At 46.0% G+C, this 27,418-nt stretch overlaps 2 protein-coding genes and 1 non-coding gene across 5 annotated transcripts in view; 2 read left to right on the top strand and 1 right to left on the bottom strand.

Annotated features, from left to right (window-relative positions):
- Positions 1 to 3,639, top strand: part of LIMD1 (LIM domain containing 1) — a 71,114-nt gene extending 67,475 nt beyond the window's left edge. For all 3 annotated transcript variants that reach the window (XM_064597037.1, XM_064597036.1, XM_045862597.2), the window contains one exon: positions 83 to 3,639. In XM_064597037.1, coding sequence (XP_064453107.1) covers positions 83 to 220 — 138 coding nt within the window. In that variant the 3' untranslated portion in view covers positions 221 to 3,639. The remainder of the gene's footprint in view (positions 1 to 82) is intronic.
- Positions 3,640 to 9,181: 5,542 nt separating this feature from the next.
- On the bottom strand, positions 9,182 to 9,254 carry TRNAR-ACG (transfer RNA arginine (anticodon ACG)). Its single transcript has one exon. It is a non-coding gene; the product is annotated as a tRNA-Arg (tRNA).
- Positions 9,255 to 9,555: 301 nt separating this feature from the next.
- SACM1L (SAC1 like phosphatidylinositide phosphatase) overlaps positions 9,556 to 27,418 on the top strand; it is a 58,958-nt gene continuing 41,095 nt past the window's right edge. Inside the window, exon 1 of the mRNA XM_045862595.3 lies at positions 9,556 to 9,694. Coding sequence (XP_045718551.1) covers positions 9,663 to 9,694 — 32 coding nt within the window. The 5' untranslated portion in view covers positions 9,556 to 9,662. The remainder of the gene's footprint in view (positions 9,695 to 27,418) is intronic.

Genomic DNA, 27,418 nt, shown 5'->3' with positions numbered 1-27,418 from the left:
CTCCGGGACGTCGGCCTTTGGGTCAGTCTTGCAGTCCTTTCTGTGCTGTCCTGCTACCACTGGGCCTTTTTGCCTCCCCTAGGACTGTGGTCTGGAGCTCAATGATGAAGACGGTCACCGCTGCTACCCCCTGGAGGACCACCTGTTCTGTCACTCCTGCCATGTCAAGAGACTGGAGCAAAGCCCCTCGTCTGCAGCTCTTCACCAGCACCGCTTCTAGCCGGAGCCGCTCCCAGGCGTCCCGTGGGAGATGACAAGACATCTGCCTGTTAGTTCCAGCGGCCCCCGGGGCGGAGCCGGGGGGGGGTGGAGGGGAGAGGGGTTAGGCAGGTAAGTTTCTGCATATACGCCTGGGGTGCCTTTCCTTGAACCAGGGAGCTGAGCCCTACCTGTGTGGCATGTGTATTTTCCAAGTGCCTTTCTGCACCGCCACGCCCTGTCACATTACTCAGGAAGACACTCCAGCCATGTGTGGCATGTGATAGGGGATCGCATCCGTGCAGCCGAAGGCACTCTCCAGCCCCTCTCGGATGGAAAGGGTCGCAGTGAGCATGTTTCACAATATCCTCTGAAGACAGATCTCAGCTGCCGATCCATGCAGCCCTCCCCTGTCCCTTGGGAAAATTCCCACCTCCAGACGCTATCCGCCCCCCCCCCCCGCATGCACGTACACAACATGATTTAAGACTGCATCCAGACACGTGCGTGCGCACACACACACACACACAGCATTATTTAAGACTTCCTGCCACCCCAGAGACTCAGTTCTTCTTTCGAATAGTTGCACATTTTCATTGCATTATGGCAAGAGGGAAGCTCTCGCGGGTGCTATCTTAGGAAGAATTTGCTTACTAAACCAGAGCCAAGTTTTGAAATGAGTGAGCCAGGCAGGGTTTCCTCCTGGTACACTGACCGCGTTTTGTGTGCCCCTGCAAATCTTCACTCCCTTAACGGCAGCTGGGAGCCCGATGGAGATTTGCCCTGTTCCAGCAAAGTGTGCTTTGGGCCGAGGGCTTGGTGCAGGCCCCAGGCCCCCTTTGCCCAGCTGTTTACACTGTTTCTCTCCGGAGCTCTCGAGAGTCTGCGACTCCGGAGTCACTCCCACAAAGGCAAGTCTCAGGATCCCACGTGGGGACATCTCTGTGCCTGTTTTAGCTTCTTTAATGAACCACGGGGTTTGGGCCGTCCTGCCCACCTGCTGAGAGCTAGCCCCTTTCTCCACGGGGGGGAGAGAGAGAGAGAGAGAGAGAGAGAGAGTGTGTGTGTGTGTGTGTGTGTGTGTGTGATCTCTAAGCAGCACAGGAGGGGGTGCTTCTGGATAGATGAGTGTTTTCACCTCGCACGGCTCTCCCTCACCCAATTCTGGGCACAGGCAGTGACGTGGGAAGAGACCCGTATAAGGTACACTGCTCTTGTCTGGGTTTTCTTCTTGTTTTTAATCGTCCTCCCCCGTTCTCAGTCTTCCACACACACAAAATACCTCACAGATAAGAGCTTCGCCAAACCGCAGATGAGGCATTTGGCCATTGCACTGACCTCCCAGGCCTCCGTCGGGGCGTGCGGAGTCTCTGCCTCCACGCGGGCCAGACAGCAGCCGCTCCGGGCTCGGGCTGCCAGTGGGTCGGAGGGCACGTGGGTGTTACTGCCCTGATGCAGTTCATCAGGCAGGTCCCCCCGGGGTGGGAGGGCCACGCACCGGCCGGAGTTCAAGGCCGCCTATGCACTCAGGAAGCACGGTTGGCCCAGCCTGTCACACACTCCCGAGGCCGGACGTCCGTATCCCTGGTATTCCAATGAAAAGATGGTGTAACAGAAAAATAAAGAAGAAGGCTGGCTGGCATTTGCCCTCTCAGCCCGTGGGGAGGGCCCGCCGGAGGGCAGGGGCCGGCCTGGGAGTATGGCACTGGTGTCGGCTGTCCGCCTCGTCACCTCACCCCCAGGGCAGCGGGGGGCCACGGAGGGTGGGCGGGGGGGCGGAGCCCAAGGCACGTGGGACTCGCAGACTTGTCAGTGGGCCCGGCTCCCGACTCGAGGCCGCGCTTTGATTCATTGGGTAGCAGCTGCTCTAAGATGTACAGAATTGGCCCCGAGAGTTGTCTCCTGTTGTTACATTCACACTGTTAGACGGCCAGATGTCATTTCAGCCCAGGCTATGGGCTTTCGTCGATTCCATGGCACAGGCCAAGCTTCCAGAAGCCCGTGGATACGTGCGGCCGGGGGAGTGAACCCTGGGGCTGAACCCCTCTCTTCCCGGAGTCCCCAGCTCGGCTCTGGCAAGGCTGGCCGGGACGGGGCGGGGGGGGGGTGTCTTCACTTGGCTTTGCCAACCGAGAAACGTTTCTGGCCTTGCTGACCCACCTTTGCTGCCCTTGCGAGTCCAGCAAAAGTGCAGAAAATTGCCCGAGAGCAACTGTCAGAAACGGATTTGTTTGCAAATTGGGCAACTAGTTTTTTAAAAAATCTGTGATTAATTTTTTAAATGATATGTTTTAAGTGGCCTTGATGGAGGTGATTCAGATAATCTGCAAATACGGTGTTTTCTACTGTTGAGGAAAGAACAATAAGAGACTTTCCAGAAGCCCAAGAAATCGGGGCGGCGAGTTGTAGGAATCTCGCGCCAGTTCTGTTTCTCAGGCTCTGGCGCTAAAGTCACAAGGGAGATGGGTCACCTGCGTGGTATCTTAGACATTCTGTAAGCTGTTAGCCAAACAGAATTGTAATGGGGTTGTATTTATAGGCACCTAGAAAGGAGACACAAGGACCCGGTAGACCAGGAGGAATTCGTTTCTTTTAAAAGGTAGAGCGGATAGCCCTTCCTGAGTTCCCTAGATAGCTCTTGGACTTAGATAAACAAGGAGAATTAAGGTCTGATGGCAGACCCCAAGGCCAGCCTCCAGTCTTCCCCCCTACCCCGCCTCATTTGGCCCATAGTTTTTCCCTCCCCCCAGCGAGGACTATTCAAAAGCTGCCAGGGGGGGTCTGAGGAAAGCCAATGACCTGGTTTGGCCTGCCCTTCTCTCTCTGATGTTCTCCCACCTGCGGCTGGGGAAAGAGTGACGTGGTCACCTCTCACCGTGGGAGGGCATTACGCCCTGTCTGGGTCATTGCCCGTACATGGCAACAGGACTTCCCACTTCTCCGTGGTCAGTGCTCGAGTGAGAGCCTCTTTCGGCCGAGTCCACTGAGGTGGAGCCACCAACCACGTGTGCAGGACTTGACCCCACACCAGCCTTGTTGCAGGACGCACTCGTTGCAACGCTGTCTGCCAGGAAACCCAAGTTCTTTGTAGTCTCCTCCGTGCCAGGAATCAGTTCTCATTTCCAGGTTATTTGAAGTCAGTCTTAAAAGGAGTAGAATACAATGAGTAAAATATATTAGCTATCGTTCTGAGCCGGAACTGGACAGATGTGGGAAATTTCTGTATAGTGTGTGAAAATTTCACCGTGCAGGGAAATTATTTTTCTCTGTATCTCTTCTTTTCCTATAAAAATTATTCAAAATTGTACTGTTACTATAAATTCTTCCAGCTATTGTTACTACAGAATTACTCAGAATTGTACTGTTGCTATAAGATTATTCAAAATATCATGCCAATAAACTGCATCAATTTGTAGACGATTAAAGTGCTCTCCAACACAATGATGCTTATTGGGTTTTCTTCTGTGTGTGTGGAAGTAAGCAGACAGTGCTTCTCGCTAACTGGATTTGGTCTTCTCTTAGAGCTCTGGATCCTTAAGGGAACACACGGGTGTCAAAACTACAAAAGGTTGGGCACCTGGGTGGCTCAGTTGGTTAGGCGACTGCCTTCGGCTCAGGTCATGATCCTGGAGTCCCTGGATCGAGTCCCGCGTCGGGCTCCCCGCTCGGCGGGGAGTCTGCTTCTCCCTCTGACCCTCCCCCCTCTCATGTGCTCTCTCTCATTCTCTCTCTCAAATAAATAAATAAAATCTTAAAAAAAAAAAAAAAACTACAAAAGGTCCCAGATTTTATCCTCCTTGCCAGCTAATAAGGTAGCACGTCATGGTTTCATGGAACGTGGCGGAAGTTATGAGACTCCTAGGTCAGAGACAAAAGGACGGGTGAATGCAGCACCAGCCAGGAGCACTTTATCAGCATTTTATCAGCATTTGAGGTTTTAATCAGCATTTACACTGACTCCCTGAGCTGTCGTCCCTCTAGGGTCCCATGAAGAGGTGCCCATACTTACAGTGGGCTGCATGACAAGAGGACACCCGAGCCTAGGGAACCTCAGTCTTACAATGATGGGTAAGCCTGCCTGAGTGTTGTTCCAGAGAGAGAGACTCTGTGTTTGCCACCCGAGACATCCTAGAAAAGACAGTCTGGAACTAAGGCAGTCTAGCTCACAGGATGTGCTGGAACGTGAGTGACCCCTGGAGAATCATTTTCCAAGAATTGGCAGTTCCTTCCCCCGGGTCCTTAACACTGAGACACGAGGTCGTGCTGCAGGGGTGGTCGCTCCGTCTCCTTTTGTGTATGTTGTTTTTTTTCTAAGGAGTTTCTGATCAAAGAATCCCAGAGGTGAGTGGCCCTCTGGATTTGAGGCCAGCACGCACAGGAGGGCGGCGCTTGCAGAATGAGGGGGGCTGAATGTGTGCTTGGAGTCCCTGGGGTAGGAGAGGGGGTCCGGGGGCTCGCCTTTCACTGCTCAGTCCAGGGGCTGCTTCAGGCTTCAGGTTAGTTCTAGTGGCTGCCAGGGACCTGGGAAAGCGAAGCATGAGGATACTGACAGCGGTGGTGTCTTACTGGAAAATAAAACCTCTTTTTACGTGATGAGAGAGCACGTATACTGATTTCACAAATCAGTTTTCCTAGGACCCTGATGCCACAAGGGATGAGACCACAGTCTGGGGAAAAGGTGGCCTGGGCCGAGGTATGCCGGTGCCCCAGCTTTGGGAGGTGGTGATGAGGCCCTGATTTGCAGTGTTTGCTGGTTTCTATGATGTACGTCTTCCCCTCATGGCCAATTTCGGGTGATCCGCGTGACATCTTTGAACCTGGTCGTGGGACGAGATGGCACGGTCAGGAGCAGACGCTAGCCAGCTCAGGCCTTTGGGCCATTTGGGGCTGAAGCAGTGGGGAAATCTGCTTTGGTCTTAAGTTCCCTGATTAAGGCAGTAACAACAGTGGCAGCTGACATTCCATTGTGTGCTCACCATGTACTAGGTACTATTCTTGGGGCCCTATTCTTTATAATCTTTTAGTTTATGGACAAAGGGAGAGAGTGAAGCAGGCCCCCCGCTGAGCAGGGAGCCCGACGCGGGGCTCGATCCCAGGACCCTGGGATCATGACCTGAGCCGGAGGCAGACGCTTAACCGACTGAGCCACCCAGGTGCCCCTTGGTTTCTTATTGCTTCTCGGACAAATAACCAAATTTAGTGGCTTAAAACAACACACATCCCATGGTTCTGGAGAAATGGGTCTTCTAGAGGTCATATCAGGGTGTCAGCAGAGCCAAGTTCCTTCTGGAGGCTCTAGGGGAGAATCTGTCCTTTGCCCTTTTCCAGCTTCTAGAGGCCACCCGCACTCCCTTGGCTTGTGGCTCTGTCTCTGAAGTCTGTTGTCACACCTCCCCTCTCTCTTCCCCTCCTGCTGCTTTCTTGTAAGGATTCATGTGATTACTCTAGGCATGCCCATGTGGTCTTGGATAATCCCCGTCTCGTCTCCGGACCCTTAACTAATCACATCTGCAAAATCTCTTACTTTGTGGGATAAGTTATTCAGGGGCTCTGGGGATTAGACCATGGACATCTTGATGGAGGAGTATACTACTCGGCTCACTACAGAGTCCAACAAACTCTGGGATTATTAGGTGCATTTTCTTCAAGCATTGCTAAAAGTGGGGTTCACATTTTCCCTGGGTTAAAAACCGAAGTGCTTCATATATGAAAGTGATTTGGACCTTGGATTCTGGGTGTAAAATCAGAATAGGCCATACTCTGCGGCAGGGGTGGGAATAAGCCAGTGGTCTGGTCCAGAAGAAGGTTCCAGGTATGTGACTGCTGCAAATGTAACACTTTTAGGAGAAGCCCTGGTTACCTAAGGCACTCCCATCACCTGGTTATACATGCGTCCCTCCAACTGATCCAAGCCCACAAGGACAGGTGGCTGTGGGCCCTGAGTGACCTGGCCCACAAGCAGGCTGGTGATAGAGGGGAAGTGAGGAAATGCACCCAATTTGGAGACTTGGCAGGAAGGCAACCCCACAACAGACTAACGGATCAAAATATGTAAGAGCTACATTTGGGAGCCACACTCCCCTCTAGAAGCATGGACATAGGGCGCCTGGGTGGCTCAGTTGGTTAAGCGACTGCCTTCGGCTCAGGTCATGATCCTGGAGTCCCGGGATCGAGTCCCGCATCGGGCTCCCTGCTCAGCGGGGAGTCTGCTTCTCCCTCTGACCCTCCCCCCTCTCATGTGCTTGCTCTCTCTCATTCTCTCTCTCTCAAATAAATAAATAAAATCTTAAAAAAAAAAAAAAGAGTTTCTTAAAAAAAAAATAGAAGCATGGACATAAAAGCAGGCTGCAGAGATCATTTGTATAGTGCCAACAAACCTCATCTGCAGCTAGGATTGCTTCCATGGGAAGCCCCTTGGCAGATTTCGTAAAAAAACTATATTTGTATTCACATAGGTAACATAATTTCACTACAGGAAAAACGTGGCTAAAGGTGTCCACTCATATTACTTATCCTTGCCTGATTTCTTACCCTGAACATTGTTCTCCTTAGATCGGATTTTGGCTCGTTAGGCATTGAAAAGCCCCAGAAGAATGTGTTTCTGCCTGGATTAGTTTCCATTTTCCATTCTCACTGAGCGTTCATAAAAGCCTTGGCCTGTATTACGCAACTGGCAAAGAAGGTTCAACCTTTGTGTCTCTTTGTTCTGCTGTGAATAGACCTTCTACATGGTGACATGTTTAGAGTCCGGGCAGGAGCTCTCTGCAGGGTGGTGGCTGTTCCACTAGAAGCATTCTTTTCTTAAAGCCTTAAGAGGTAGGCTGCAACTTATATCCCCATTTTATTAAAGGAGAGGAAACCTCCAAGAGCCCACAGCTGGTGAGTTGAAGCATCATCAGGACTTAGAGATCTTCTGACTGAAGGCTGAGGTGCACACGTGATTGTCATTCATGCCCAGATCCGGAATCACCGAGTCCACTCACGTGGTCACCCTCTGGTGCACAGTAAGCTCAAGGCCAGGATGGCTTTGGGGTCGAGAGCCCAGACTCAAGTTCTAACTCAGGCTCCACCACTTAATTGCTCAATAACCTTAAGCAAATTTAGTTCCCACACATGTGAAAATGGAGATAACTGAACTTGCTTTATAGGATTGTTGTGGGATTGATTGAATTAGTCCAAGCAAAGAGTTTAGAGCCCTTAATCACTCAAGAAGAGTGATAGGCTTTAAGACTTAGTTGATCTTCCCTGGGAGGACCAAAAAATAAATTACAAACGGATTAAATGGGAAAAGCAATACAAACACAAAAAAAATTTTGAAAAGACCACATATGCCATAGAAGATACCATAAAGTGAAATATTGGCAAATGGGAATATATAGTAGTGAAAATTACATTAGGTTCAAAAATATTGAAGGAAAAGGTAAATGATAAACTGGGAGAAGACTGCATTGTGTTTGAGAGCCAAAGAATTAATATCCTTTATATATTAAAAAATCTAACAGACCTAAGAAAAACAATACACATACATCAAGAGAATAGATGCATCAAGTAATATATGTAAAAAGAAGTTCCGTTTTGCTATTATGAAAATTGCAAAGAAATCATAATGCAACCTATAATACTCAGTGTTGGTTAGCAAGCAAGAAAACAGATGCTGTTAATGGAAGTGTGTTGGTTTTATTTTTTTTGGAGGGCAATTTGAAAATATGTTCCAAGTCTCTTGGGCGCCTGGGTGGCTCAGTTGGTTAAGCGACTGCCTTCGGCTCAGGTCATGATCCTGGAGTCCCTGGATTGAGTCCCGCATCGGGCTCCCTGCTCAGCAGGGAGTCTGCTTCTCCCTCTGACCCTCCTCCCTCTCATGCTCTCTCTCAAATAAATAAATAAAATCTTAAAAAAAAAAAAAGAAAATATGTTCCAAGTCTCAAAATGTCCACCTGATCATTCCACATCTAGAAATTTATAAGACACATCAGAAATAATCCAACACAGCATTATCTTTAAAAAGTGTTAAATTGACAACCCAAATTCCCAACAAGAGGGTAATGCTTGAAATTGTCTAGTTCTTGGATGGGGTAGCTTCAAAGTATATTTAATGACCTTAAATCTCAGACAGAAAGCTAAGGGGACAAAATGGGAACACAAAGACATTTCTAGTACAACCCCAAATTTGGAAAAATACGTGGGCAGGTATATCCATATTAAAAAGCCTGGAAGCAAAAATATCGAAAAGGGAAAAAAAAAATTTATTAATAGCAATGATCTCGGGATGGGAACTCACATTATTTTTATCCCAAATAGTTTTCTGTATTTCACAAATTTTCAATGAAAAGGAGGAAAAAGAATGTCATATTGGAAAGATTAATTGATCGATGCCCGATGTCCTGGCCAGTCCAAGGGTTCGAGTCCGCTTTCCTTCGCAGAGGTTTCGTGACTTTGGAGGTCTTCGAGCCAAGCATAATCTAATACGCCAGATAACCTGGGGGTGATCTCACCGTAAAAACACGCATGTTTTAGGGCATCCCAGGGAAACCTGAGGGCCAGGCGGCCTTTGCACGAGGAGCCCTCCGAGGACAAGGCTGCGGGGGAGCCCACGACGTCCCGGGAAACGGGCTGCGCCGCTATTCACGTCACTACGGGGCTCCCTGCCCCAGGGAAGAAGGCCAGACCCGCTGCCTGGAATCCGCTTCGGTGTCATCAGGTGGCCAACCTCCGGCCATAGCGCGCCCCCCCCGTTCCAAACGGCCACCTTTTCAGGGGTGTCTTCCTGTATGTACCCCATCTATCGGGACGCCTGCATCATCACAGGAAGCTCTGCAATTTTACAAACCACCTCACACAACTCCGGGTGCCAGACACAGCTGAAAAGATAACATTTCAGGCAAAGTGGCGGTAAAATTCAAGATATTTAACCTTCACACTCTAGTCAGAGTCCTTTCCAGGGAGACCCTGTAACATCAAAGCAGACGGGGCAAAAAGCACGCCTCGAGCCAGCCAGGAGTCGAACCTAGAATCTTCTGATCCGTAGTCAGACGCGTTATCCATTGCGCCACTGGCCCTGTGCTAGCCCAACCCTCGCAGTGATGTAGATCACCCCTGTCGCAGCTTCAACAGGTTTCTCTACACCAGCGCAGCGTTTCTGCCCTGGCGCCGCGGCTCCCGCCCACAGCTCCCACGGCTCCGCCTTTCTCTAGTAAACGCTTTCCGCCAATCCGCAGCGTCTACGTCACGGCGCTCTTCGGCGCGCTCCAATACGCGCGCCGGACAGCTTCTTTCGCACTCTCTAGAGCTCGCACTAAGTTTGTCCGCGGCCGCCTCCCGTCCGCTGGGGGCCGGGTGGGGCGGGGAGAGGGGCGGGACGACCCGGGCGCTGCGGCCGCGGAGCTGGGTGAACGGTAGCGCGGTGGCTGAGGTGGCGGCGCGGGGCGGGGCAGGCGGAAAGAGGAAGAAGGAGCGAGTGGTGCACGATGGCGGCGGCGACCTACGAGCGGCTGAAGCTGTGAGTCCTGCGGGCCGGAGGCCGTTGAGCGAAGGGGCCTGAGGGGCGGCGGGCGGGGCGGCAGGTGCGGGCCACCCGCCTCGGGCCGGGCTCCTGAGTCCCGGGGCTGCGGGCCGGTGTGGGAGCCCCAGACAGTCGGCGCCCTCCTCTCCCGGCGCGGCCGGTCCGGGAGCTGGTAGGTTGCGGCCGCCCCAAGGCCCAGCCGGAGTCGCCACAGGCCCGGGAGCCCGGGCATGACAGCGTCGCCGGCCTTCTGCGCCCTGCTCGGCCTCAGCGCCTACGGCGGGAGAGCGAAGCTGCAGACCGGCTTCCAGCGAGCCGGGGTCGGCGTTGCGATGCGGCAAACTCGGGGCGCGCTCCTTCCCACCCACTTTGTTTGAGAGGTGGCGGCTAAATTTATCTTTATTGCTTAGCAGAGGAAAAGAGAAGTTTGTTGTTGTGTTGTGGTTTTTTTTGGTTTGTTTTTCTTGTGTCATGGACCCATAACGGCACGTTAGAGTCCACGCACAAATCGACATACCTTATCTGGGCACCAAAGCCTGCCTGACCAGCCTTTAAGGCAGAAAAAAGAACAGTCGATACTCTTGAGATCCTGAAGGACTTACTTGGTTTTTAAATATTATACAGCTGAAGCACAAAGCAGGTTAAGTTCCTGTTGACAGGCAGAGACCATTCTTGAGAATTTTGGCACTGCAGATTGACTTTTCGGTCAAGCCAAGTTCTTGAGGCTTTGAGAAAATAGGCTCTGGCTGTTAGAGTTGTAAATTAAGTATTTGTAGGTTCTTTTGGCTTGTCCTGAATAAATAAAAATGTGCATTTCTTTTAGCATACCGTCAGCCCCTTGGGTTTCTTGTCTCTGAATAACTTTGTTCTACTTTGGGTTTAATACTTTACCTCTAGACTGAAAGGTCCTAGTCTGAGAATGTCCTTGACCTCAGAAGCAAATGTAATTTTGGGGAAGCTTACCTTTCCCTAAATGAGCTAAAATACCTTGGGACTTAGGCAGAGGGATCGTATTTCCTTCGTAGGGATATGAGGACATCAAAATGTGGTTTGGGCACTTCCTATGCTCTGGAACCTCAAACTCACTTAACTTTCTGGAAGGTTCAATTTAAAGTTCCGGTGCAAAATTGGGAGTGAGGTCCCAATCTACTTGACATGAGATGTTTTGCAGAAAAGATGATTACTTTTTCCTCAGCCCACTCCTTTGCCACTTTCATGTACTGGAATCCTCGTTGAAAGCCCCAGCTGCACGCTTCCCTCCACATTTTCCTTGCCAGGTTTCCTTATTCTCTCCCAGTTCCCCTCTGCAAGGTGATCACCTTGTTGGTGAATGAATCCAGCATAATGTCTTTGACTAGGGTACTGGCTAGGCCGGCGTCACGTGTGCTCTGCTGGCTAATTAGGTTATTGTTGACTATCTGATAGTCACTGAAGGGTTTAATACGATCCTACACCAGGTCTCAAATGTGTTTAAGCAATATGGAGCGTTGGCTCGATGCAGTTCAGTGTTAGGTTATGAAATGCCGTTGAATTTTCCTGTGGCAAAGATTGAACGGGATGGAGAACTTGAGAATTCTGATGATTGCTTATATGTTGCCAAGGAGTCACTATTCATCAGTCCAAACCTGAAAAAAGAAAAAGCTCTATAGCCATGAAAGAGAAAGGAAATTTGGCCCTTAAGTAGTGGGGATGATGCTTTTGTATTGATTTTTGTAGAAGTGGGGACTATGAATTTGAGTGAGAATGTAAATCTGGGTTATGTGAAAGTCAGTCTCTAATTTGTCACTCCTTAACTTTATTCCCCTGAGAGAAGTTTTGAGTGCCAGTTTATATGTGAAGATCCAACTTTCCTATAGTTTTGTTTTTCTTACCAAGAAGTTTGTGGGTTGAGGGGCGCCTGGGTGGCTCAGTCGTTAAGTGTCTGCCTTCGGCTCAGGTCATGATCCCAGGGTCCTGGGATCGAGCCCCGCATCGGGCTCCCTGCTCAATGGGAAGCCTGCTTCTCCCTCTCCCACTTCCCCTGCCTGTGTTCCCTCTCTCGCTGTGTCTCTCTGTGTCAAATAAATAAATAAAATCTTAAAAAAAAAAAAGTTTGTGGGTTGGAATCTCTCTTTTTGGCCCTTCCCGCTCTGAGGTATGCAGTTCAAGGTTCTTAAATGTGGCCTCTGACCAAAGGGGTGTTCTTTTTTCGATGCATTTGGACATGGCAGTAGTTTCTGACCCATGTAAGAATTAGTAGGACGTAATAGCCATTTTTAAAAACATGCCTAGAGATGTTTTAAGAGAGAGCCATAGTTTGAGATAGTTTGATCATTTATTACAAAACTACAGCTACTCCTGAGTCTGTCACAATATTGAAGCGCCCAGGATGTTAAATGGTAATTTGTTCTACATTATGTCACTCATTTGCAGTCCGTCTCTGTCCTGCTGTGAAGTTTACCTTCCTCATTATTGCCCTGATTTTATCAGCTGCTCTCCTGCTTACAGTCTGCAGTTCCATCTTGCCAATAGGACTGAGCCCACATTTCTTAGTCATCTGGATTCCAGCCTCTTTCTAAGCTAACCCTTAACCTTATTTCCCCTAATTGCTCAGTGCATTTTTTCCCCTTTCCACTGAGTTGGCCACCCTCTTTTAGCCTCAAGCTTAGGCTTATTTTATTTTGATCCTTCTACCAAAATGCCTTCTCCCCTGTCTTTACATGCTAATCACAATCATGGACCCATGGTAGAGCTGAGTGATGCAGACAGAGACTTAGATTCACATCCTGACCTTGTTACCTGCTTTGTGTCACGGCCGTGTTACTTAATCTCTGAATCCGTTTTTCATCTGTGAAATGAGAACGGTCGTACTTCACAGGATTATTACGATTGAAAGAGAGTGTAGATAAGATACCCAGTGTGATTTACAGAGATTCACTTTCTCTGAGAAGCTTTTTCCCCACATCTTTCCCTTCACTGAGCTCCCAGAAGAGTCTACTGTCACAGGGATTGGACACCAGACGTCCATCTGGCTTGCACATTCTGTTTCTTAGGATTGATGTGCAGTGTATTATCTCATAGACAAGAAGACTGGCAGTAGAATGATCAATCCATAGCACTGTTTGCCTTTTTTTTTTAAATTATTTATTTGAGAGATTGAGAGAGAGAGCACACGTGCACACATGCATGGGAGTGCAGGGGAGGGTGGAGGAGCAGAGGGAGAGAGAAACTTTAGCAGATTCTGTACTGAGCGTGGAGCCTGATGTGGGGCTCAATCTCCTGATCCTGAGATCAGGACCTGAGCTGAAACCAAGAGTCAGACGCTCCCCCTGCCCCTTTTAAGTGGGCTCTGTGTGGAGCCCAGTGTGGTGCTTGAGATCAAGACCTGAGCTGAGATCAAGAGTTGGATGCTCAACCCACTGAGCCACCCAGGCGCCCCTCCATAGCACTGTTTGAACTACTCACTTTGCCACCTAGAAATGATGAAATCATTATGGTGCATATGCTTTGTTTCTCCCACTAGGTTGCAAATATGTGGAACATATTCAAAACGCCTTAACATTGATTTCTTCTCTACTCCTCTTCAGTACCTAGCATAAAGCCTTGTGCAGAGAGATTCTCAGTGAATCACCTAAGTAAATGAACTTTCCAGTGTAGAGATACCACCAGCATTTCAAAATGAAACACTTGGGTACTTTGGAATGTATTCTTTTGAAGTAGCAGCAGCTTAAGTCATTCCATGTAGATGGTTGTCTTCCAATGCCTCTGTGAAGTCATAGGTTGATGTATATCCTCCATCACTGTTGAAGATGGAAGTAATTGCCCTTGGCCCCACAGTCAGGTCACACAGCCGAGCCATGGCAGAACTGGCCTTGGAACACAGCAGGCACAGAGTCCAGAGATCTTTCCATTACACTGCATTATTCAAATTGCCTTTTTTTCTTATCAGATTGCTTTCACCTTAGTCCTTGGATGTGCCTGGTATAGAAGCGAGGCCCTTAGATTTGAAAATAGTTGACATGTCCATATGGAAAACAATATTGATATGTTCAAAATTTAAAATTCTTTTAAAACATCCAGGCAGTTCTAGATAATCTATTTTGTGACTCCTTTTTTCTTTTTAAGTTACTTGTGTAAAGCATAGATAATGTCAGACAATGATAAATTTGAAATTACCAAACAATTACAACAGAAATCCATTATTGGAAACTAATTTAAAGAACCCCTGCCTTTGAAAGGTCAGCTGAAATAGGCGTCAGAAAGGAAATACTTTAGAAAGAGAATTAGGCTGCAGCTTGCCTCTGGAGAAGCATTGTTCCCTCTGTTAAGTCACCTTTCCTTGTAAAAGACTGCCATAGCTGTGAGGTCAGCGGGACAGCTGTGACGTGACCCTGACCAGATGTAAACTGAGTCCCACAGTGATGAAGACATATGTGGTCTGTCCAGTACAAGCAGCAGTCAGCTTATTCACTCATCTCTTTGCAAGGAAGGATAGAGGGAAGGGAAGGTTATAAATGTGGGCACAGATACGCAGAGTTTATATCCCAAGGTATTCGTTGGCTTGGGGGCTCAGGCTGGAGAGTCTAGGTTAGTGCTGGGCTGCATCAGATCACTTGCTGTGCTTGTTTTAAATGCATATTCCAGAGCCTCACAAGGGGCCTACTGAGTGGGGAAAAAAAAAAATCTCTCAAGGTGGGGCCTGGGAATCTGCATGTTTAACGTTAGCTGTCCCGGTGGTTCTTAGGCACTCTGAAGCCAAGTGAGAACCGGAGCATACTGGGATGGTAGAACAGCATTCTTTGGAAGGCTTGGGGGCCCTGGAAAATTTTGCTGGGGATTAGAGCTTCAGATTAGGTGCTGTGAAAGAGTCTGGGTTTTGGAGCTAATGGTTCTTAGCACCTGCAGAGAATAAGAAGTAGGTGGGACCCCAGGGTTTTGAGGAAGAAGATGGAATTAAAGTGCATTAGCTTCCTGGAAATATCAACTGGGATTGGGTTGTCTGGTATGAACCTGGGCTATAAGAAAGGTACCCTAGCAGTGGCTCAGTGAGGCGGGAACCCCTGGGACTGAAAGGGCGGATGGATGAGGGGTGGTGGGAGCACCTTCTGGGTATAGGTGTAGTGGGCTCAGAGGACGACCCTTCTTTACTGTCTGAGTGTTTACTTTTTGCTAGCCAGGTCTAGTATAATGTTATTCCTGTATGTTTTGAACCAGAGGTAGGATAGGTTTATTAAGACTTTGATTTAATTCTTATGTAAGATTTTTGAGGATACATGTTTTTGCCAGAGTTTTGTGACTAGAGTCATTCCTCCTCCCCCTAGTCCCCAGCAGTCACCATTCTTTCTTTTCTTTTCTTTTTTTTTAAGATTTTATTTTTATTTATTTGATAGACAGCGAGAGCAGGAACACAAGCAGGGGGAGTGAGAGAGGGAGAAGCAGCCCCCCCGCCGAGCAGGGAGCCTGATGTGGGGCTCGGTCCCAGGACCCCGGGATCATGACCTGAGCCGAAGGCAGACACTTAACGAGTGAGCCACCCAGGCGCCCTCTACTTTCTCTGTGAATTTGACTCCTTTAAGTACGTCATAGAAGTGGAATCATCCAGTGTTTGTCTCTTTGTGACTGGCTTATTTCCACCTAGCATAATGTACTCAGAATTCATCCATGTTATAGTATGTGTCAGAATTTCCTTTTTAAGGCTGAATAATGCTCCATTTTGTGTAGACAGCATTTTGTTTACCCGTTCATCCGTCAGTGGGTGCTTAGGTTGCTTCCACCTTTTTGGCTGTTGTGAATGATACTACTGTGAGCATGGGTGCATAAATATCTCTTTGAGACCTTGCTTTCAATTCTTTTGACCAAATACCCAGAGGTGGAATTGCTGGATCATAAGGTAATTCTATTTTTAATTTTTTTTTTTTAAAGATTTTATTCATTTTTTGACAGAGAGAGAGAGACACAGTGAGAGAGGGAACACAAGCAAGGGGAGTGGGAGAGGGAGAAGCAGGCTTCCCGCTGAGCAAGGAGCCCGATGCAGGGCTCCATCCCAGGACCCTGGGATCATGACCTGAGCCGAAGGCCGATGCATAACGACTGAGCCACCCAGGCGCCCCGCTATTTTTAATTTTATTGAGGAACTACCATGCTGTTTTCTTGCACTGGTTACACCATTTTATATTCCCACCAATAGCTCCCAGCATTCCAGTTTCTCTACATCCTTACCAACACTCGTTATTCTCTGTTTGTTTTTCATAATAATGGGCGTGAGGTCAGCAAATAGTAATATTTTTGAAATGGGTTAATTTTGCTCTCGGGATCGGACAGGATTTTGAAGAGGTTAGTTGTTGCCTAGAGATGTAAATGTTACATGGGGGGGAAAGGAATGTTTTTAGACACCAGAAAATCATATTGCCAAGTCTGAAAAAAATTAAATATATTGCTTTTCTTAAAATTTGACAAGGGTAATTTTTTTTTTTTAAGATATTATTCATTTATTTAATTGACAGAGAGAGACAGCGAGAAAGGGAACACAAGCAGGGGGAGTGGGAGAGGGAGAAGCAGGCTTCCCGCCAAGCAGGGAGCCTGATGTGGGGCTTGATCCCAGGACCCTGGGATCATGACCCGAGCCGAAGGCAGACGCTTAACCAACTGAGTCACCCAGGCGCCCCGACAAGGGTAATTTTTAAAAAAGCACTCTTAAGAGCTAGTGAATCCCAGGTAGCTATAAGATTAAATGTATTTTTTTTTTTTAAGATTTTATTTATTTGACAGAGAGAGATAGGGAGAGCAGGAACACAAGCAGGGGGAGTGGGAGAGGGAGAAGCAGGCCTCCCGCCAAGCAGGGAGGCCGATGCAGGGCTCGATCCCAGGACTCTGGGATCATGACCCAAGTCAAAGGCAGACGCTTAATGACTGAGCCACCCAGGCTCAGATTAAATGCATTTCTATTAAGTATAATAGAATTGCCTGCGTTGAGTTTAACTCTTAGTCCTCTGAATTTTCTTTTTTATCTCATACTTGGTCAGCAATCGATAAAAGCAAAATAGTCAACCAAATGAAAGCAGTCAGAGTAGGAAGTGATTGTTGTTTAAGTATTCTGCTATTTTGATGTATCTTCCAGAATATGTGTCCTCTTAACAGAAAGCAGAACCCAGGGTTGAGAGAAACAAGGCAGTAGTCTTGTCCCATTAGAGTTCATGGTTCATGCCTGTTGGATTTGGACAGCCTCGCCAGACAGTTTATACAGGACCAGAGCTCTTTTTACTGTACAGTATTATTTTGAACTTCAGAGATTGATATCAACAGCACAGTTAATGAGCATATAATCTTCTTGGATGGAATCTCCTTGTCTTAACTTCTGAAATGTATTTCATAGAAAAAGTAATGTGAGAGTTTAATGAAATGAGAGACTTCACAGCAATTGAGGGCCATTCTTTTGGCTGTAGAGAAAGGATTTTCTCCCAGATTTTTGGTTCTCATTGAAGCTTCTGTCTCGGTTTCCATGTATTTATTATGTTGAGAATTCAGTATAGCCTGTTGGCTGGTTAATTTTGAAAAGCTCCAGGCGGAAATTGGCACCAGTGACACTTTGTAGACTTTCTAATCAGAGAACTGTTCCCTCTTTGCCCTCTCGTTAGTTACGCCATACCCTCCAGTCCAGTTAACTTGTTTGACCCTCCCAAGATCTTTCCTTAGCTAGGAGAAAGGAAAACAGTTTTTAAATCCTTTTTAACTCTGTCACTGAGCCAAAGAAAACATTAGTTAAGGGCCATAGAAAAAAACCCAGCTTAATGTAGATACTTGCTGACTGATTATGTTGTATTCTCTAAGAATAGTGATTGAGCTTCTGCAGTCGTCTTGTGTGAGAAACACCAAGGAGAATGGATAAGCAGAGTCCTTGTCTACAGAGACCTGGTAGCCTATTTGGTGAAGCTCCCCAAACAAAAATAACAATAAGACCATGCACACCAGCAAAAATTACACCACTGGATGGTTTACTCAGGTGTTTCTGATAGTAAGTGCTAGAGAGCTGAAGTTAATTTCACTAGCTTTTGAAATGAAATCTGGGGAGCATAAAACTTACAGAATACAATTTACTGGGTAAAGCACATATACTTCAGGTCAATATTAAGGGCAATTAAAGAGTGGTGGGAAGAGGAAGACCGCAAAGGGATGTGTAGATGTCTCTGAGTTGAGATGACACCTGCTGTGATCATTAGTGGGATTCTGAGTCCTCACTTAGGATGACTCTTCTTAGAAATGTTGATTAGCTGGCAGTCACTGTTCATATCTTCATTGCTCCAATTCTTTTTTTTTTTTTTAAGATTTTATTTATTTATTTGAGAGAGAGAGAGAGAGAGAGAAACAGCATGAGAGGGGAGAGGGTCAGAGGGAGAAGCAGGCTCCCCGCTGAGCAGGGAGCCCGACGTGGGACTCGATCCCAGGACTCCGGGATCATGACCTGAGCCGAAGGCAGTCGCTTAACCAACTGAGCCACCCAGGCGCCCTTCATTGCTCCAATTCTTAAGCTGTTTTCAGTAGCATTATCCAAATAGGCTGGTGGCAGCACCAGCAACTTGGATTCTAGCAGCATCGCTCTGAGAGGCAGGATCCAGCAACTGTCCTAGAGCCTTTGTTGGGCTAGAATTCTCTTATCTCGATCCACAAATACTCTTATTTTTGTTTTTGTTATTTTAACACATTATTTATAAAATATTTTATTACTAGAGAGAGTGAGAGAGCACGGGGGTGAATGGAGGGAGAGGGAGAAGCAGACTCCCCACTGAGCAGGGAGACCGCGGGTCAGGGCCAGGCTTATCCCTGGACCTTGGAATCGTGACCTCAGCCAAAGGCAGACGCTTAACCAACTGAACCACCCAGGCACCCCTTAACACATTTTTAAAACTTAATTTTTATTTTAATATAATACCTGTATATGGTTTAAAAGTCATCAGTACACAGAGCTTATAATAAAAGAGAGCACCCTTCTGCACTCCCAATTCCTACTGTCCCAGGGACATCGACTTTCAACTTGTTAAGCAATTTCTTCTGGTATTTTACTCCACATTTCTTTCTTTCTTTCCTTTCTTTTTGTTTTAAAGATTTTATTTTTTAAGTGATCTCTGTACCCAGCATGGGGCTTGAACTTAAAACCCGGTATCAAGAGTCATATGCTCCAGCGACTGGAGCCAGCCAGATGCCCCTTTATTCCACATTTCTGAACAGCATGCTTGTACTGCTGTTTCCTGCATTTTTTCAGTTTTAGTTATCTGATGACTTCCTACAGAGGATGAGAATTTAGCTTTTATACCCCTCCCTCTTTTCCTCCCTTCTCCTCTCAGTATATTTATAGTAAGATATTCAGTGTTCACATTGCTGTGCTCATGTAGATAGGGTTCAAATGAAGTCAGTAGTATATTTCCTCGTAAAAATGTTTTGCTTTTCCTGGAATTGAAAGGTTCCTTTTATCTTTTTATTTGCATGACTTTTTAAAAACTGTGCTATTGCTAATGAATCTTCAGTCTATGGGACAGCAGTAAAATTCCTCTGAAACACCTTGGGTAGCTGAATTCATTTTCTTCTCTGAGATTTACTTCTGGGAGCCCAGTACCCCCTGCTTCAATCCGTACTGGCTTTTCTTTAGGCCTGTTGCATAGCTGTGGTCCCAGACAATACCTTCGTCAGGAGAATTTTTTTTCCACTTCTGTCCTGTTTTGGATTCTCAGACTGCCTCTTGATCTATTCCATTTTGGTGAAACAAACTTTTCCTTCTAAGAGAGATATCTTTTGAGATGTTGTACATCTGAAGGTGTTTTCATTTTTTCCTCACACTTGTTTGATAGTGTGGTTAAGATAGAATTCTCAATTAGAAATTATTATCCTGTAGAATTTTAAAGACCTGCTGTTGAATAATGCAGTGTGTTGTTGCTGGATAATCCAGTAGTGTGACTGTTGAATATTTCAATGCTGCTTTCTTCTTTTTAATTTTTTTATTTTTTCTGGAAACTTCAGGATTGTCTTTGTATGGTGTTTTGAAGTTTAATGCTTAGTGTGTCTGTGTGTTTTCCGTTTTGTTTTTGTTTTTCACTATTTCTTTGAAATATTTTCTTTCCTTTTTTCTTGTGTGCTCTTTTGGAATTCCTGCTGAATTTATGTTGAATATTCTGGATCAGGCTCTTCTCTCTTTCCCCCTCCCTCCCCCACTCCTTCCCTCTTTCCCCCCACTTCCTTCCTGTGTTTTTCTGTTTTAGAGCTCTTATCTTTTTATTCTGTTCTCATGGAGAGTTCTTCAGTTTTATCATCCAGTCTTTCTGTTGAATAGTCAAATTATTATTTCTGCTCTCAGTCCAAGAATATGTTCTTGCTTTCTAAATGTGCTTTTCTTGTTCTTATTTCATGAATGCAATGTCTTCTCTCTGAGGCCATCAATTATAAATGTGTTTTGAAGTTGTAGTCTGTTCTTGGCATAGTTTGTTTATCCAGAGTTGTTTTTCTGTTTGTTTTGGACTCTTTCTTATGTGATGGAACCTTTCCTAATATCTGGTGATCCTTGACTGTCATTTCATGTTGAGGAAGGAGGCACTAAAAATTGATTGGAGGGTCTGCTTGTGGGTCAGGACTTACCAACTGGTGGCCTTTGTGTAGAGTGATTGCACAGGAACTCAACTCTTTCATGTTGAGGTGGGAAGCTGAAGGTCAGCAGTTGCTGGTCTTTGCTTTCAGGACAACAAGTTTCTTCAGAGACGGTATTCAAAGCTCCTGTGAGGGCTCAGGGAGAGGGATGATGTGAGCTGGGCTGCCAGCATTCTGGGAATCTGGCAGAGGAAGAGGGTTGGATGAGTTTTCCAGTCTCTAAGTAGACCTTCTTTGTCTCCCAACTTCACTTGGCTCTCTCCCTGGTCCTCAGCTGTGCCTGATGTCTGGAGGCCAGAGAGCATCTTCTCTTGAACTGTTCTAAGCATTAAATCCCAGGGTCAGGGGGGACAGGTGCCTGCTGTAGGTTTGGTGGGGATCTGAGCGACTTACACAGACTGTGAGCCACCTCACCCCTACCTACCCCAGTCCTTAGTACCTTTTCCTTCTGGTTCTTGAGGCTTTTCAACATTCTGCTGCTGGAATCTGCTTGCTTTGTTGGCTCTCACCCCACCGGTGATGAGTCTCTGTGGTGACTTGGTGAGTAAGCCCATTTCCAAGCACTCTCCCTCTTCCAGACCTGCATTTGAATGTCTAGTGTCTGCCCCACGTGCTGCACGCACCTGTTGGTACCCCCCAGATTCCATGTTCTGAAAGAATATCAGGGCTTTTTTTAGTGGTTGGTGTTTACTCTTGGAAATTCATTTCATTCTACTTCAGTTAAAATTTTAATTTGTTGATCTTCTCATTTCAAATGTGTCTATCTAGACTAGAAGTGTTAATAGAAGTGTCACCTTCTTTTTTAAAAAAATTTTTAATTGTTATGTTAATCACCATACATTACATCATTAGTTTTTGATGTAGTGTTCCATGATTCATTGTTTGTGCATAACACCCAGTGCTCCATGCAGAACGTGCCCTCTTTAATACCCATCACCAGGCTAACCCATTCTCCCACCCCCTCCCCGGAAGTGTCACTTTCTTATAAAAGAAAATTTAAGTTTCTAACTTTATAATTTTTAGGACTCTAAGGACTTAGTGAAGTCACTAACTTTGTGATTATCAGGAATATGACAATTAGTAAAGGCTTAGTTTTATAGCTCTCTACTTTTTTGTATATGATTGAAAGTCTTAATCCAAGATGTATGTATTTTATCAGTGTTCCCACACTTTCTCATATCAGTTTTAAGTTTAGATACCAGATTGGGAAAAACTTTAATTGCTTATAGTAGGGATACTTTTTATTTCATATATATTTTAAAACTTTTGCTTATTATTTTATTTAATTTTTAGAGAGAGAGAGTGTAGATAGGGGTAGAGAGGTGGGTAGGGGCAGCGGGAGAGGGAGAGAAAGAGGGAGGGAGAATCTTAAGCAGGCTCCATGCTCAGCACCTAGCCTGATGTGCGGCTCGATCTCATGACCTTGAGATCATGACCTGAGCTGAAATCAAGAGTGAGAAGCTTGAAAATGACTGAACCAACCAGGCGCCACTAACCTTTTATTTTTTTAAGTCATCTCTACACCCAGTATGGGGCTCAAACTTACAACCCTGAGATCAAGAGTTGCATGATCTAACAACTGAGCCAGCCAGGTACTCCTATTCCATATATGTTTTCAAAAGATATATATATGTGCATGTTTTATATAACTTTGTATATATACATATATATATATAAATTTTTAATAGGAGACTTTTCTACTCTTATAAACACTGGATTTTACAGTGAATATTTTATCAGTAACTGAAAGGTATCTGTTAGGTTACACACCGCAACTTATATATGGAAACAAGTGTGACTTTCCAGTTGATTGATTTCATTCAAATAATTTATTTTCATTATAGAAGTTTTACAAGTGAAAAGCTTAAATGCATTTATATAGATAAAGGTAGTCAGGGGCACCTGGGTGGCTCAGTTGGTTGGGCATCTGCTTTTGGTTCAGGTCCCAGGGTCCTGGGATTGAGCCCTACGTGGGGCTCCCTGCTCAGTGGGGAGTCTTCTGCTCCCTCTCCCTCTGCCGCTCTCCCTGCTTATGTGTTCTCTCTCTCTCGCTGTCTCAAATAAATAAATAAAATCTTCAAAGAAAAAAAGAGATAAAGGTAGTCAAAGTGTAAGAGGGTGAGCCACTGAGGGAAAACAGTATGCCTTTTTCTACTGGCTTTTTGTTGAGCTGGCTCTGTGTTTTGTGCACTGTATTAAAAAGTGGAGGAATTTGATTTCTGAGATTGTATGTTGATTAGTCATCTTTTTGTATGAAAAGTAACATTGGTTATTAAAGAAGTGACACACCATTCATTCACGTGGAGAATTGTGCTAACCCTGTCCCCCCAAATACAGCTGTGAACGGAGAGGCGCATTGGCCCCTGAGCAGGATGAAGAACATGGATACAGTAACACCCAAGGACTTCACACTATGGTCACAATTGTGTAGCCTTCCTCAGGCCTTGTTTCAGACGTAAAACTGAAGCACTTGAGTAGGAACCCAGGCGATGGCTTTGTCAGGAGACTAAAAACGGCACGAGAGTTAAAAAACAGAACCCACAGTGGTCTAAGATCTTTGAGTAAAGTCATAATGCTGCCATCTCTCAGAGTCTCTTCTTGGTGCTGGATACATTGCGTGTGTTCTCTCGGCTGTCTCTGGTGGAGTGAGCCGGGCCCGGAATTTCAGTGGTTTGTTCAGGGACTTGTGGGCTGGGCTTCAAACCAGCTCTGTACAAAGCTGTAACTTTTCCAGCATACTCTATTTCTAGAACTTGAAGACACCGTCATGTTTTCATGGGATGGCACAGATATCGGTGTGTTCAGAATAGACCCTAGTCAGTCAAGAAAACATGGTTCCTTATATTGAGATTAATGAGGAGAGGCTTTGGTTTGATAAAATTACAGACTTTCCATTAAAAGTGGTTTAAAAAAGGTTTCTCACTTAGGGGCCCAAACACCAGGCATCAAAAAATTCCACTGAGGGGACGCCTGGGTGGCTCAGTTGGTTAAGCGACTGCCTTCGGCTCAGGTCATGATCCTGGAGTCCCAGGATCGAGTCCCACGTCGGGCTCCCTGCTCAGCGGGGAGTCTGCTTCTCCCTCTGACCCTCCCCCCTCTCATGTGCTCTCTCTCTCTCTCTCTCATTCTCTCTCTCAAATAAATAAAATAAAATCTTAAAAAAAAAAAAAACTCCACTGAGGGAAGCATCTCATTGCTTTAGTGTCAGGACGATACTGTATCTGTGGATTGGGTTTTGGTGGGGGATTAATGTGAGGGTAGTTCATTCTCTAGGAGATTTGATCCCTGTGTCGGTTTTCTGTTGCTGCTGTACCAAATGACCATAAACTGAGGGACTTAGAGCAAGACAGCTGGGTTATCTCAGACCTTCTGCAGGTCAGAAGTCCAACACGGGCCTCAGTGGGGTGAAATCAGGGTATCAGCAGGGCTGCATTCCACACTGAAGGCTGGGGGAAGAATCCTCTTACAAGCTCATTCAGGGTGTTGACCATATACAGTTGCTGTGGTTGTGGGATTGAGGTTCCTGTTTCCTTGCTGGCTGTCAGCATGGGGCCACTCTTAGTTTCTAGAAGCCTCTCTCCTGTCCTTGCATGTGGCCCCAACATCTCAGGAGCCGTCAGCAGCTTATCAAATCCGTCTCATACCAGAAATTTCCCGTTCCCCTTCTGCTGCACCTCTCTGACTGGCTCTCCTTTCCTTCTGCTTTTACGGGCTCCTGTGATGCATGTGATTCCATTGGGGCCCACCCCGACTACCTAAGGTAATCCTGTTTTAAGGCCAGTTGATTAGTAAACTTAATTCCATCTGCAGGGCAGTACCTAGATTGAATGAGTAATCAGGAGACGGGGATCTTGCGGGGACATCTCTATCTAGAATGGAGTCTACCACAGTCACTTCGACGATACAATTTAATTTCCAGCACATTCTGTCTGTGGTTTAATTGTTCAGACTTTTTTTTTTATCTTTTTTTTTAAAGATTTTATTTATTTATTTGAGAGAGAAAGAGAGCATGGGCAGAGAGAGGGAGAGGCAGACTCCCTGCTAAGCGGGGAACCTGATGTGGGGCTCGATCCCAGGACCCTGAGATTATGACCTGATCCGAAGGCAGACACTTAACCGACTGAGCCACCCAGGCGCCCCTCATTGTTCAACTTTTGACTATGCAGAGTAAAAATGATTGCTGGAAGAAGTAGCAAGGTGTAACCAGCATTTCATGCAGGCTTCTTAAAGCTAACATTGTCTTTTGTACTAAAAGCTTTTTTCTTGTTATAGAGTCATATTTACAAATAAATCAAGAAAGACATTCATTCATAATTTTTATTCACATTCTGTATTATTCTGGAATATTTTTGATAAATCAGAACTCTGTTTTATATGGTCTTGATCTTTGGGGATATATATTTAGAAGATATAGTTTGATTCCAGTATCTTCCTATCAAAACCAAATTGTTCAGAGGTGGCCCATGTGGCAAAGATATCAGAATCTTCCATTGTATTATTTCTTTAAAATGTGAGTTAAATTAAATAACTTTTCTGGTCCTTTCATGAAAATTTGCAACTTCTCCCTTCTCTTTTAAAGGATGTTTTTGTTAATGATAAAAAGTTACCATACCTATGAGGCAGACCTTTTATTCTTTGCAAAAGTACTTCATAAATGCTCATTTAATTCCTGCTGTCTATGAAATAGTTAGGGTAAGCATTCTCATCCCCAGGCTTAATGAAGGGCTGAGATTATGGGGTGTCCCCATCGGGTGGGGCTGGCAGGAGCGGGGCGGTGAAAGAATTCACCCAAGGCAGAACAAAAGAGAGAGAAGTTTTTTTATTTATTTATTTTAAGATTTTATTTATTTGACGGAGACACAGAGAGGGAACACAAGCAGAGGGAATGGGAGAGGGAGAAGCAGGCTTCTCACTAACAGGGGGCCCGATGCGGGGCTCGATCCCAGGACCCTGGGAAGAGGCTTGGAACCTGAGCAAGGCAAAAGGCTCACAGCGACCACCAAGCTGAATGCAAAGCAGCAATGCAAACAGGTTTATTAAACAACCCACCTCGAAATAGCCATAGGGTTTTACTAACCAATGAGCTACTTACAACCAGGCACAGTGATGTCCCCATGCTCCCTCACTCCACCCTCACCCCTGCCTCCTGGCAAACAGCTTCTCCTCTGCTGTCCTGTCTGCCACTCCCCTGCTGTTTATTCAATAAACTTCTATCTCGGGGCGCCTGGGTGGCTCAGTCGTTAAGCGTCTGCCTTCGGCTCAGGTCATGATCCCAGGGTCCTGGGATTGAGCCCCGCATCGGGCTCCCTGCTCAGTGGGGAGCCTGCTTCTCTCTCTCCCACTCCCCCTGCTTGTGTTCCCTCTCTTGCTGTGTCTCTCTCTGTCAAATAAATAAATAAATAAAATCTTTAAAAAAAAATAAAAATAAAACCACCTTTTTGCACCAAAGACGTCTCAAGAATTCTTTCTTGGCTGTTGGCTTCAAACCCTAACCATCAGCTTTGATTTCCCATCTAAACAAGGCCCCCATGTGTTTGTTGATTGACCGTGATTCTGGGTGGTTGCTTTGGCCTACAGGGGCCCAGAACAAGTCTTTGGGAGTTGACTTAACACTGAAGCAGCATTGGTAATGGACTGCTCCTTAGCAATGCTGTAATCATTATTTTAGAAGAGAACAGAGGAGAGATTCATTTGAACCTTGTGAAAAGAACTCCTGGAGTTTCTCCAGACATCAGAGGTGGGACAGGATGTTCGATATAGCACCAGCCATGGGCACTCTTTCAGGTCCTAAGCCTGTTTAAGCCTCAAAGAATGCCGTGGGGCATCTGTGCTCTATCTGCGCAGACCCGCACACACGGCGTGTATGAGATGCGGGGGTGGGGGGTGCTCTCAGGAGGGGGCTTGTCAGAATGGCTTCTGCTTTGGAGACAGCGCTTTCTTTGAAAGCTTTTATTGATTTCATAAAGAAGTCTTGTTTTTGAGGTCTGTTTTTTTATTGAAATTTTTTTCCAGTTTATTTTTTATCTCTCCCCTACCTTCCAGTCCCCTAATGCTTGTGTAATGCTTCACACATGGTTAGCCTTCAGTAAATGTATTGACTCACTCTTAGCAGTTTATGCTTGCACACAACATCTGCAGACAAGGACTGGCATGTTGATTTGGTTTTGTTTTGTTTTCATGATCTAAGACTAGAGATAACTACCCTATGAGTAGATTGTCTGGAAATTTGCTTTATTCCTTTTAGTTGGTTTCAGGACCTCTCAGTTTAAAAAAAAAATAGCTTTATTGGAAGTATATTTGGGCAGACAGTAAACTCCACGTATTTCAAGGGTACAGTAGTATTACACATTTTGACGTTTTTCTTTTTTTTTTTTTTTTAGATTTTTAAATTTATTTATTTGTCAGAGAGAGAGAGAGAGCACAAGTGGGGGGAGCAGCAGAGGGAGAGGGAGAAGCAGTCTCCCCACTGAGCAGGGAGCCCGATGCAGGACTCGATCCCAGGACCCCGGGATCACGACCCGAGCTGAAGGCAGACGCCTAACGACTGAGCCACCCAGGCGTCCCTTGACGTTTTTCTATACCCACAAAACCATCACCAGTATCAAGATAATGAACACCTCCGTCACCCCGGAAAGTTTCCTTGCGCCAGCAACCCCGCCCTTTCCCTCGCTGTACAAGTGAAGCATATAACTCCCGTGAGATCAGCCTTTCCACCTCTAGGTAGTCACCCAGGAGGAATGAAGGGGTGTGTCTACCTTAGACTTGTACAAGAAAGTTCACAGAACCTTTATTCGTAATATCTCAAACTGGAAGCAGCTCCGATGTCCATCAACAAGTGAATGGATAAACAGATGGTGATATATTTACTGGAATGCTACTCGGCATTGTAAAAAGGAATGAACTCTTGTATTTGGTTTGAGTTGAAGACCCCCATATTTAAAGCAGATTTGTCTTTGTTGTATTTTGCTTGATTTGTATTAAAATGGATTGGTTTTCATTCTCTTAGCAACTCCCCCCCGCCCCCCCCGCGCCCCTGGAGGAAACTAGCCTAATATTAAAAAGTTGGTTACAGATGAACCATAACAGGATGTAAGTTGCATTTGGATCCTTAAA

This window comes from Mirounga angustirostris, unplaced genomic scaffold, assembly GCF_029215605.1.
Source record: "Mirounga angustirostris isolate CCGP_5_RB_7025 unplaced genomic scaffold, mMirAng1.0.hap1 SCAF_1, whole genome shotgun sequence".
Lineage (NCBI taxonomy): Eukaryota > Metazoa > Chordata > Mammalia > Carnivora > Phocidae > Mirounga > Mirounga angustirostris.
The sequence above is the reverse complement of the archived record's forward strand: the minus strand, read 5'-3'. Positions and strand labels throughout refer to the sequence as shown.